General features: G+C 32.8%; 1 protein-coding gene across 3 annotated transcripts in view; it reads left to right on the top strand.

Moving 5' to 3' along the window:
* The window catches only part of SBF2 (SET binding factor 2), a 468462-nt gene that overhangs the window by 255367 nt on the left and 199642 nt on the right, over nt 1–13453 (top strand). For all 3 annotated transcript variants that reach the window (XM_041730425.1, XM_041730423.1, XM_041730424.1), the window contains exons 7-12: nt 2003–2135; nt 3467–3575; nt 5809–5922; nt 8985–9062; nt 10128–10241; nt 11164–11292. In XM_041730425.1, the coding sequence (XP_041586359.1) occupies nt 2003–2135; nt 3467–3575; nt 5809–5922; nt 8985–9062; nt 10128–10241; nt 11164–11292 (677 nt within the window). The remainder of the gene's footprint in view (nt 1–2002; nt 2136–3466; nt 3576–5808; nt 5923–8984; nt 9063–10127; nt 10242–11163; nt 11293–13453) is intronic.

Genomic DNA, 13453 nt, shown 5'->3' on the forward strand with positions numbered 1-13453 from the left:
GTGAAACAGTTTTGAGTGCCTTATATATAGTCAGTACTTGGCAAGGGGGTTATAGCAGTGTATAAGGGGATATCATGCACTTCGTCTTCATTGATGAACAAAAGAAGCAGAGATATCAAACTAAAAAAGGTGCTCTAAGAGCTAGGTTAGTTTCATATTGATCATACAAGTGGCAACTGGGTTTGGAATACAGATGTAAAACCATAAATATATTTGGTCGTGGAGTTCATACTTAATCTAGTAGGTCAGATGTCTTCAAACATTTTTAGCATTAGAACCCTGACTTCAAAGGAAATTAATGGTAGCAACTACAATACTTACAACAATAATCTTAATATCAGCTAATATGTCTTGATTAATTATCATAGTACCATGCTGACATGGTTATCATGTGTTATTTCTTCTTTATAGCAATCCTATAAGATAGGTTTTTAAATTATCCTCATTTTACCAGCTGAAACAAGATTAATATATAAAATAGGTTGAAGCAAAGCTTCTCTTTATAAATTGCTTCTTTGGAAAAGAATACATTTGAAAATAGTTACCCAGAAGGATGGGAAGATACTGAAGGGTTTGAAGCATGAAAGTAACATAATCAGATTTGCATTTCATGTCTATCATGCTAGACTGTGGAGAATAGATCTGAACTGAATAAGGACTGGATTAGAGACACCAGTTATGAAACTCTATGTTAGTCCAAGTGAGGTAAAATTAAAAACTTGAATTGTAAATTGTAAGTTCAGGTATATCATATGGGATAAGTTGGGAATGATAAAAAAAAAAAGGATAGCAGTTATAATGCCTCAAGAAGAAATTTGCATGCTTCATATGAAGGGACAAACCATGGTAAAGGGAGTTATAGAAGGTATTTTAACTCAGAAAACTAATAGTCACTCTTGATTTAGTGTGTCCATGTCATTAAGGTTCACTGATATTTTTTAAGAAAAGATGATTCAGTAGTAAAAAGAATAAAATAAGAAACAATATATTTATTTAACTTTATTAAGTATGAATGCTGTATTTTCTAGCAGTGCCACTAGAAAAATAGAAACAGGATTTATAAACTCAGCACTAGAAAAAGGAATAAAAGAAGGTCCTGAATAGTTATGAATCATTTAGAAAGGGGGGAAAACTCTCTCTGTCTTTCATGAATAAATAAATAAAATATTAAAAAAAAAAAGAAAAAGAAAAAGGGGGGAAAAGGTAGAACAAGTAAAAATATTGAATAAGTTATTATATGTATGTATATATAGAAATAATCACCGTAAGTATAAGTCAATTAAATGACTTACTTAAAAGACAAAGGTTGTCAGACTGGATTTTTTTAAAGGTCAACTATGTTTCTAAGAAGTGGAGAAAGGCTGAAGTGAAAAGGTGGAACAAGACATATCAGGAAAATTTCAGCAACAAAGTTGGCATAGTTATATTAACATCAGACAAATGGACTTTGAGGAAGAAGTTATTTGAACAATGCCAGCATCTAAAACAGGAATTTAAGTATAGTCCTTGGAGATGAAGTTATAAAGAAGGTAATAGTACATTTCCAAACAGCTAATATATTTAATGAGTGTTACATTGATTTGAAGAGTAATGACAAACAAAATGTAAGTTTGGGAAAACAAATACTCATAGGTTATATGGAATTTGTAGTTTAACTAAATAGTTTTCCTTAGAGATTTAAAAAATAATTGGCTTTTTCATTCCATGTCATTTTTTGTCTGTTTGCTGGCTTATAAAATGAAGTGCACTTATAAAATGAAGTGCAGGGGATCCCTGGGTGGCTCAGCGGTTTGGCGCCTGCCTTTGGCCCAGGGCGTAATCCTGGAGTCTCAGGATTGAGTCCTGCATGTCGGGCTCCCGGCATGGAGCCTGCTTTTCCCTCCTCCTGTGTCTCCACCTCTTTCTCTCTCTCTGTGTGTCTATCATAAAATAAATAAATAAATAAATAAATCTTAAAAAAAAATGAAGTGCATTTGGTAAGCATTTGCTCTTGTGTTTTCAGGAATTCAAAATGTCCTCAGCCTCTTTTGTGCAGTTCTCACAGAAAATAAGGTTCTCTTCCATTCTGCAAGTTTCCAGAGACTGAGTGATGCTTGCCGAGCTCTGGAATCTTTAATGTTTCCTCTTAAATATAGGTGAGATTTTTAACTTGGTACTTTAATCTATTCCCAAATTCTGCATTACTTACTGATGGTTAGTTGAAATGTCCTAGCACAACAGTTTTGAACCTCAAGGGCATGTTTTACAAAGTTATGCTGTACACATGATTTTGATGAAAATCTAACCTAGAATTTGGAAATTTTCCAAGTTCATTACTGATTGTTGATTAATTTAGTGAAAAATAATTTGAATTGTATTGTCAGCAACATTTAATTCTCTTTGAATATAATTGGTGGTAAAAGTCTTAAGTTAGTTTTACCTCATTATTTGATATTAAAGAGTTACTAATTTTTAGGAGTTATAATGGTATTATGATTTATTAAAAACTATTCCTTACCTTTTTTTTAGATACCTACTAAGGTATTTATATATAAATGATATGATGTCTGGGATTTACTTCAAATAATACAGTAGGGAAAAAGACAAAAATGGGTAGAAACATATATGAGACCTTGCATTGGTAATTGTCAAATCTGCCTTGGATGCATGAGGCTTCATTTTCCTTTTTTCCTCTGGACTTTCTGGGTGGAGGGGGCATGTTAAAATTTTCCATAGTAAAAAGTAAAAAGACAAAACATCTAAACAATGATGCCCTGATAGTATTATGAATAGAATATTTTATTCTAATATATTGTTTCATCGATTTGATAATAATAACATTTTGGAAACTTAAGTTCATACAAACTAGAAAAAATTTAGATTGTTTCCAGATTTTATTTAAAATTTAAAAATTTTTAATTTTAAAAAATTTCTTTCTTTTTTTTTTTTAAAAAAAAACCTTTGTACCTTTTTTTTTTTTTTTTTTTTCCCTTTGTACCTTTTGTAACCCCTAGGTAAGAGAGCATTCTAGGCCTTAATTTTGTACTTTGCTATTCTGATTGAATTCAAATATCAAATACAGAAAATAAAATTTGAATGATTGTTTTATTTAGATGAATCATTATCAGTATTGAGGGAGAAGGCCTATTAAGGAGTCGTTGTTGCCTGCTGATGTCAGATTTTTATGTAAGGAAAAATGCTTTCAAGCAAGATTAACAATAAAGAGACTGCTTGCCTTAGAGGGATTAGGGATAAGGGAGCTGCTGTGGGTTCCATTTACTTTACATCTTATTACATCTAATCATCTCTTTCACATAAAGATTTTTTTAAATATTTCTTTTAAAAATTTAATCTTAACAATCATGAGAATATTATTGATAATTTCTAAATGCAGGATTCTAAAATTCAGACCACATAATAATGAAAGAAAATATGTTCATATTATGGGAAAACAAATATATCTCACATATGCTTTTATTATTTCCAGTTATCCTTATATTCCCATTCTCCCGGCTCAGCTACTGGAAGTTTTAAGTTCCCCAACGCCTTTTATTATTGGAGTGCATTCTATCTTTAAAACTGATATCCATGAACTTGTAAGTATTCATCTTTAAATTGCCAGTTATTGAAGCCAAAACCTTATCATAGTTCTTTGAGTCCACTAAGGTTTCAACTAATTACTATTTTCAGTTCTGTTGCATTCCCAGTAAGAAAGATTAGCTGGAAGAAAAGCATCACAAAAATAGAAATATATTAATTACTTATAGCAAATATAGAATATAACATGAATGTATTAATATTTTAAAATGCCCCTCTTTGGCATATTAATTTTATCTTTCTGTATTCTCCATCCTATATATGAGAAAGGAAGTTAAAATAGTATTCTGTTTATTCTTGTGTTATGAGTGCTTTAAGATATTTCTATTTTGAAATGAGGTCTGTGTTAATGCTGAATGTCTGGTAGCTAAAAAGCAAAAGCTTTTCAAAAGAATGAAGGATTTTAGTGGAATATAAATTATTCTGTTCTTAATGCCATATGAATAGAAATACCAAAGGGAAAAAAGGAATACTCTGTATTTAAGTCAGTTCTGGAATAACGTGTTTAGCTCTCTGTACTGAACTTATTTAAGAGGAACTGTCACAAAGTAATGTGCTTCGAGAAGGACATCAAGGACTATCAAGACTAGAAACTATATCCTGTGAGACCCTTAAGGAAATTTTCTCAGATAATAACCTGATATTGTTTGATAGCTAAAGATAAGTATTTTTTTGTAGCTCTGAAAGGCTGAAAGAGAATCAGTGGATGTAGTGGGTATAGAAACAAATTTCTTCTCAGTATAAGGGCTTTCAACTATTAGAGCTGCCCAATGATGAAGAATGGGTTACTTTATGTGAGGAATGTACTCTCAACTACTGTAAGTCGAGTGCAAAGAGAAAATTCCATGTTACTTTTCAGGGATTTTAAGAAAAATTCTTTTTTGAAAGATTGGTCTATATGACATCTGTGATCGACAGATTCTTCAAATTTTGTAATCCTCCTTTTGTTTTAGTTTTAAATGCCAGCAAAGACATAAGCTCTGTTGGTACTTACACATGATTATAATTGTAATCAAATCATAGGTGTCATTAAAACTAACGAAAGACAATTCAACATTGTAATTATAAACAGGACCCTCATGCATATATTAATTATTTTTCTTCCTTTATATGTTGATATCTAGTTCCTATTTAACTTTGATATTACCGTGTAAAAATATGTGTAAATCAATAAACATACTTAGTAAAACCTAGTTAGTATTAATAGAAGCATCCCTGTCTGGTTAAGAGGTAATTTTTTCCACTAACCACAAAGTTTCTAGAGGTAGGACAAGCCAAATGTTTCCAAAAATAAATTTCTTAATTTTTTAAAAAAGATATTATTTATTCATGAGGAACACAGAGAGGAGAGAGAGAGGTAGAAACACAGGCAGAGGGAAAAGCAGGCTCCATGCAGGGAGCCGACGCGGGACTCGATCCTGGGTCTTCAGGATCACACCCTGGGCTGAAGGCAGCGCTAAACTGCTGAGCCACCTGGGCTGCCCAAATTTCTTAATTTTTAATGAATAAATTAGAATGAATTTTAAGCCTATTATCAGCATAATAGCTTCAGCAGTCTTGGCTATTTTCTCTATTCCATTTTTGTGTAAGTTATTTTTAAAGACTTTTGTAAAATGCTAAAAATCAGTTTCTTAAACACTCAAACAGTACCATTTTGATGTACACTAGTTCTTTAACTCTTGTAATGAGTATATATTATTTAGGATATGACTAAACTATACCAAAGCATCCAAAATACAATGGTTCAAACAAAATGGAATTTTATTTAACATGAATGCAGCAGTCCATAGTGGTGTTCCATTATACCAGACCGACTTACTCCATGAACTCATTCATGGTCCAACTTCTTTCCTTCTTGTTTCTCCACCAGAATCCCCTCAGGCATTGTTATCATCTGAATGTTCAAGGTTAGGTTGTTGCCAGTTCATAGATTGAGTTTTTGGAAGGAGAAAGCATAGGAAATCCTTACGTCCTGTCTGTTCTGAATACCTGAAAGTGTACACATCACTTCTCACATTGCATTAGCAGAAAATCACATGCCACACCTAATTTCAATGGAAGCTAAGAAATACATGGTAACTGGGAAGTCATGAACCCAACATTCTATTGCTATGGACAGCCAAGAGTCTTCCACACCTGGTTTTTCTCATTTTGAATTAATGAAGACCAGGTTAATTTGCTTAACAATAAATACATTTTATTAATTATTTATTAATTTTTTATCTCCTTTAGCTAGATGTAATCATAGCAGATTTGGATGGAGGCACTATTAAAATTCCTGAATGCATTCACCTCTCTTCCCTCCCGGAACCACTTCTACATCAGACTCAAGCAGCTCTTTCTTTGGTATGACATTTTTAATAGTAATTTTCTTTTGATTTAAATGTAAACTTAGGTAACTGGAATTAGATATCATTGGCAGTATGCTTACTTTAAAAAGAGTTATATGTTCTTAAAACATGGATATATTATCACAGAATATTTAGAATAGAATTCTTCACTAGATATTACCTGAAGAATACACTTTAAATTCTGTTTGTTCTATATTCACTCTTTCACTCAGCATAGTTATTTAGTAGTTAACATATACCAAATACTGTGTTAGGTATTGGAAACATACGAACACACCTGTGAAAATAAGACCAGGCTCTGCCTCAAAATCCCTGGTTTCCCTAATATCCCTTATTGGAAGGGATATTGCTCCTTATCCTTCAAGCTCCTTATTGACATCTCATTCCTTTTTAGTAGTTGTGCTACTTGCAAAACAGTGTGATACTGTCTTGCCAATGTTTTCAAGTTACTAAAAAAAAAAGAACCCTGTAACTTACTGATAGATTAAATATCTAGCATTCTTCAAAGTAAAGTTTTTTTTTTTAAATTTTATTTATTTTTTTATTTTTTCGAAGTAAAATTTTAATACATCTTGTTTCTTGAGTGTTTCTCACTGGCACATTTAATGTTTTTATAGTTATTTTACCTTAGTTGATTTACTTCTTTTTTACATTTTTTTTAAGTAGCTCCATGTCCAACTTGGGGCTTGAACTCATGATCCTGAGCTCTAGAGTCACATGTCCTACCAACTGGGCCAGCCAGGCACCCCTTACCTCAGTTGATTTTTTAAATCAGAGCATTTTATTTTACTGACACAATTTTAGGTGCCAATTAATTCATCATCAGAAAATTGAATCTTAGAAATTCTGCATTTCTTTTCAAGCTAGAACTAAAGCTTTCATATTCTTTTCTTTTTTGTAAGGAGGGGAAGGGCAAAGGGAGAGGTCAACCTCTATGCCCAGCATGGAGCCCAACACAGGACTCAATCTCACAACCCTGAGATCATGACCTGAGTTGAAATCAGGAGTTGGATGTTTAACTGACTGAGCTACCCAGACACCTTAGTCCTTATATGCTTGAATAATATTCCAATATGAGCTGTTTTAAAAACTTTTCCCCTGATGGGGTGTCTGGCTGGCTCAGTTGGAAGAATACCAACTCTTGATCATGTGTTCAAGCCCTGCATTGGGGTAGAGATTAATAAATAAATCTAAAAAAATTAATTAAAATTTCCCCCTTAAGTAGTAACTTAAATAGGAACTCAGAAGTCTAGGATTATTAGAAAGGATTTTATTTTTAGAATATTTTCAAATTTATATTAGTCTGTATATTGTTAATAGTGGTATCTATAAGATGTGAACATTTAGAGAAGACTGACTTTTCCTAACATAATATAGATACAAGGTGTGGTAGAGTGGAAAGAATATAAGGGCATGACTCAGGAGACCTAAATTCCACTGTACATCTAGCCACTTGGTACTATTGAGCAAATCACATTATATCTCTAGGTCTCTGTTTCCTGGACCTTATCTATAGGATGAATGTTGTATGCATAGGATGACTAAAGGACTGTTTACCAGAGTAAAGTATGGAGATGATTTTGGGTCACATGTGGAAACCTTTTTTATTTTAATAATTATGTATTTGTCATAATAAAAATAGCATATAAAACCTATGCTTTCATAGGTAATATCACCTAAGAAAATACTAGATATAAATAGGTAAGTTGATTTAAAGACAATTTAAAGAAAAATATTAACTAAATAACAGCATGGATAGTATATGAATATAGCAGAAGTTGAGAAGGTATATTTGAGTGATTAAAAATGTTTAATATTTCTATAAACCATAAATAAGTTTCTAAATATTATATATGATTACTTAATGATGATATTTATAGTTATTTGGGGATTAAGTTAAAAAATTAACAAATTTAAAAATTTTAGTTCTTAAGTCAGTGTCTCCTGGTATAGATTTTGCTGCACACTGATATACCTTAACCTGCAATACCTGTGGCATCAAAATTGATCAGTGAGTTTGGTAAAACTGAGTATACTTGTTTTTGTAGTTGTCAAGCACAATGGTGAATTGTGTAGTACAGTGTGGTACTGTAAATAAGACATAAGAACATAGTGTATTATCAAACTAGAACCAAAAAGAAATCACATTTGCTGAACTGGGTGGGAGGTTTGACACACAATTATAGGAGCTTCATTTGGTTAGTAAATAATTGTGATCAAATGGGAACACAGTACTTGAACTGTATAATAACCATGGATGATTTTCTAGACATGAATTATACTATATTATTATAGTGATGATTAGGTAGCTGGATTACAAATATTGTCAATACCTTACTGTCAGTTTTAAGTATTGTTATGTCTTTTCATCTAGTATAAGTATGCTACCAAAACCTGAGTATTTGAAAATGATTTTGCGAAGACAAAAATTTGCTACTTGTGAAGTTTCATCTTTTTCTCATTAAGTCTTGCATAGATCTTTACTTTACCTACCTGCTCCCCAGCCCGATCTTCTTCAAAGCCTAACTCAAATGTTACCATTTTTTTTTTAAGCTTTCCCTAGGTTGAATTATACTTGAGGTTTCATATATATTATTATTTATATGGTTATAGTACTTGCATGTTGTTTTGTCCTTTTACCCTTCTAGACTGTGAAGTCCATAAGCTTATTCATTTGATCCTCAGTATTTCAGTTAATTAATTTTTAACTACACTAATAAACATAAAAGCAAATGCTTGTTTAACATTTTCAGCTATATAGACAAATCACTCTGCCCGAGCCTGTTCCCTTCCCACAGGTAACTAATATTTCATAGTTCAGTGTATATTCTTTCAGGACTTTACATTTCTATGTTTATCAGTATGTGTAGATAGATAGATAGACCTTTTCACAATAGTACACACAGAGCACCTCAGCTAACTGCATTGTTTCCTGGAGGGAATATATTGTTATTTATGTACTGACACTTTTTCCTCTCAGTACTCCAAGTAAGTTAGTTAAATAATAGGTTTTATTGAAATTTAGATTTTGTACATAACCAAATTTCTTTACTTTAGATTCTACACCCAGATTTGGAAGTAGCAGATCATGCTTTTCCCCCTCCACGAACAGCTTTATCCCACTCAAAAATGCTGGTAAGAAGTTTAATACTTAAATTTGATGTTTTTAAATAGAGCTGTACTTTTATTTGTATGGTTGTTAAAGAAGCTGAGTGTGGTGACAGTCAGATGTACTGCTTAATAATAAGTGTACCGAATTAGAAATTAGAACTGTCACTGACTGATCTTGCTATCTGCTCCCAGAGGATCCATAGGGCAGCACATTGACTGGGCTGCTGTTGCCCCAAGGAGGCAAGAGTAAGTTGGGCTATAGCCTGGAAAACTATGCGAAGTATTAAATGGAAAGGACCAGCAAAGATTAAAAGGGAAGCTTGCAAAAAATGGAAACACATATAAGAGAGTCAAGTTTGATGGGTAGATGAAAATAAGTTCTAACTGGAAGCCATGTAAGTAAGGGTTAGTATATATAATAAAGACCCCTTTAAAATTTTGCTCAGTGCATTCCTTAGACTTGAGCTTCGTGGCCATCAGAAGCCTTATAGAACTGGATACCTTTGATTAGTTATTTAAACATTCTTGAGCATTTCTTCATCCAGGAGTTGACCAAATAAATCTGTAAGTTTCCGTTCAGTTCTAAAACTATGATTTTATTAAAACCTGAATTATCAAAACCAAAGTCATACCTTATTAATATAGGAATAGATTTTTATAAGTTGGATAAACTTTGAAAGAATTTCATAAGCTTTTAAAATACAGTCTTTTGAGATTTTTTTCTTTTATATTTGTGACTATAATTCTTTTGATGGATATAAAAATCAATTAACTTGGGAAAGATGTCCTTCTCTAACTTGGTGAAGAGGGAGACTGGCTTTTTCTGAGAGGAAAATTCGATCTACTAAAGGCAAGCTTTGTTTGGCTCACTTGAAAAAAACAACTATTTAACAGCCTACTATGTTCAACAATGTTATAGGCTAGATGCCTAACACCCAGGGCTGCCAGGAGTAAGACTTATGTGTAGGAAGTGCAGAAAGATTAATTAAATAATCTCTCAGGTTCTTTTCAACTTTTGTCTTTGTGATATTTCATTTGTTTTTTTAAAGAAATTCAGTTACCTAACTTGTTTTGTCTTATATTTTTTAGGATAAAGAAGTACGTGCAGTTTTTCTTAGATTATTTGCACAACTCTTCCAAGGGTATAGATCATGCCTACAACTTATAAGAATTCATGCAGAACCAGTAATACATTTTCACAAAGTAAGATGATAGAGTACTGTGTTGTATGTGTCCAAAACGTGGCCTCTAATTTAATAAAACAACTTAGCAACTTAGTTGTCTTCTTCTAGCCATGCATTTTGACCTTAGTTTATCAAATGTGTTTTTTTTTTAATGTGGTTATTTTTTAAGTCTCTGCTTTGTATGATTAGATGATAATTTTTAATAACACTATGAAACTGACATGTTTTCTTTAGAGTTCACTTAATTTTAAATTGGTTTTCCTCTTTTTTTTTTTTTTAAGGATTTATTTAGTTATTTTGGAGAGAAAGAGAGTTGGAAGAGGGGTAGTGGGAGAGGGAGAGAGATAATCTCAAGCAGACTCCCTACTGAATGCAGAGCCCAACTACACGGGGCTCCTCCAGCTTACCACCCTGAGGAAATGACCTGAGCTGAAATCAAAAGTTGGCTGCTTAACCAGCTGGGCCTCCCTGACACCCCTAAATTGGTTTTTCTTTTATTTTTTATTTTTTAAATATTTTTTTAAATTTTTTTATTTATTTATGATAGAGAGAGAGAGAGAGAGAGAGAGAGGCAGAGACACAGGCAGAGGGAGATGCAGGCTCCATGCACCCGGAGCCCGATGTGGGACTCGATCCCGGGTCTCCAGGATCGCGCCCTGGGCCAAAGGCAGGCGCCAAACCACTGCGCCACCCAGGGATCCCCTGGTTTTTCTTTTAAAATTGAGTGTTAATTTTTTGTTTCTTCTCCTGCTTTATCGACAAACTCATTTTTATTCTAATATAATATTTCAGGTATCAAAAGTCCTTTTTGAGAGAATATATTTTATAACCCCACATTTATGCATGAAGATATTTATTCAGTCTTTGATCTCTTTTTGTTTTGACCATTCATCCATTTTTAGGTGATAAATTATTCATTTTACTTTTTTCTTTCTTTACAGACAGCTTTCTTGGGGCAGCGTGGTTTGGTTGAGAACGATTTCCTCACTAAAGTTCTTAATGGAATGGCATTTGCAGGTTTTGTTTCAGAAAGAGGTCCTCCCTATAGATCCTGTGATCTCTTTGATGAGGTATAGTTCTTATCAAATGAATGCATATTTACAGACAAAATTGGACTAGTGGTTAAAAGTAAAGAAATAGTATTTTAATCAAAATCCTAAATATATTATAAATTAAATATCAAATAATACAAATGTTATTATGCTTATTAGATCTTGATATTTATAATGTGGATTTGAAAAATTAGAAAATATAAGATGTCACAGAAATACATTAAGTATCTTGAACAACTGAATTTAAATAGTTCATTAAAATCTTTTTGAAAAATTGACAAGCTTATTTTTTAAGGCAATAAGTACAATGATTCTTTTTATCAGTTTCATCGAGAGAAAGGTCTAGGTTTAATATATAGGTATGTGATTTCAAACTATAGTTACATTTAGTCTATTAGCATCATAAAGCCATAGTTTGGCTCAGTGGCATTCTTTTTTTTAGGATTTAAATTCATTTAATTAACATATAACGTATTAGTTTCAGAGGCAGAGGTCAGTGACTCATCGGTTGCCTATAACACCAGTGCTCATTACACCTCCTTTATGCCCATCACTCAGTTACCCTATTCCCCATCCGCCTCCCCTCCAGCAATCCTCAGTGTTTTTCTATGGTTGGAGTCTTTTATCATTTATTTCCCTCTCTGATTTTGTCTTATTTTATTTTTCCCTCTCTTCCCCTATGATCTTTGCTTAGTGGCATTCAACATTGATCTGTCTCCCATAGGAGATCTTAAATGTATGGAAGGCAGATTTCATCCGTATCTTCAAGGAATTGGCCATATAACGGGAAAATTAGGACAAATGTGACTCCAAATAAGGATGCTCTTTTGTGTTAATCATGATTTACTTTAACACATCTTTCCATTTATCATTTAACTGCATTTACAGCAGCTCATTCTGGTGGATAGAACAATGAATATTATTCCCATTTCAATTTCTGAAAGAGCACTATATTGGAACCAATAAATCTAAAAGTTCTGTGAAGTATATGAAAGGAAAACACTCTTAGCACCTAAGATATTGGAGAATAGTAACAGTGATCATGTTTTGCTGCAAGTGGTTTTATTTTATATAAAGAATATAGGAGCCAAGTTCTATCCTCGGTTCCGAGAAAGATCTTTTATTTTCTGCAAAGATAAGTAATCACAGATAATGAATGAAGGGGCACATGCTGTGGTTCTGAGTATGGAGATCTGCACCAAATACCTTAGTTAGTAACAAAAGCGTTTAAAGACTTAGGAGAGATGCTCGGTGGTGTGTAGTTCTTTCTGATCAATTAATAATCACTGATCCCCTAATACCAACATTTAATATGATTGATCACTAACTAATACTAATATATGTATATATCAGCTTTTATATCCTGAACTAAGTAATTGATATATAATGTTTTATGGAGTTATATTAGATGCTCTCCAGAGTCCTTTCTAGTTCTCGAATTTTATTAGTCTCTAAAGCATTCTGAATAGTAACATTGGTTTATATACCTTACTTTTTTGTCTATCTAAATTCTCTTAGTAACTCATTCTGGCAGCTTCATCACAACTACTAAGTCAGATTGATTGCCTGCAGAACGCTTGCTTGCCATGATCTCTGACTATTGTTGTACATCTTTCCCTTGCCTGGAGTATCCTCTGTCTACCTTTCATTGTAACCATGGCTTCCTAGTTTTCATGGTCTGCTCTTGTCTCACCACTTCCTCCAAACTTTCCCAGAGTAAATGACTCTTGAGAGCCACTTAGTCTGTATTAAGTTTTATGTTAGGTCTCTAACTTTATGTGGCAACTTACCTTTTATAATTTGCACTTATATACATAAGATATACATATAGCCTCTTGATTGGAAATGATGCTAAGGCAAATGATGCTATTGAGTCTCCCCTTAGCGTTCATCCAGTTCTGTGTTCTGCCTACAATTAGGATTTTTGGTGTCTAATTTATGTTGTTACTTAAAAGCCAGTTGTGTAAATGTATATTTCAGTCAAAGACCTCAACGGAATGAAATACTGACCTAAGTAATTTCTCCTTCCACCCCTGTTAGGCCATTTAATTTGCTTGAGTGTGCTTTTTTTTTTTTAAGATTTTATTTATTTATTCATGAGAAAGAGAGAGACAGAGGTAGAGACACAGGCAGAGGGAGGAGCAGACTCCATGCAGGGAGCCTAACGTGGGACTCGATT

The sequence above is a fragment of the Vulpes lagopus genome, chromosome 15, assembly GCF_018345385.1.
Source record: "Vulpes lagopus strain Blue_001 chromosome 15, ASM1834538v1, whole genome shotgun sequence".
Taxonomy (NCBI): domain Eukaryota; kingdom Metazoa; phylum Chordata; class Mammalia; order Carnivora; family Canidae; genus Vulpes; species Vulpes lagopus.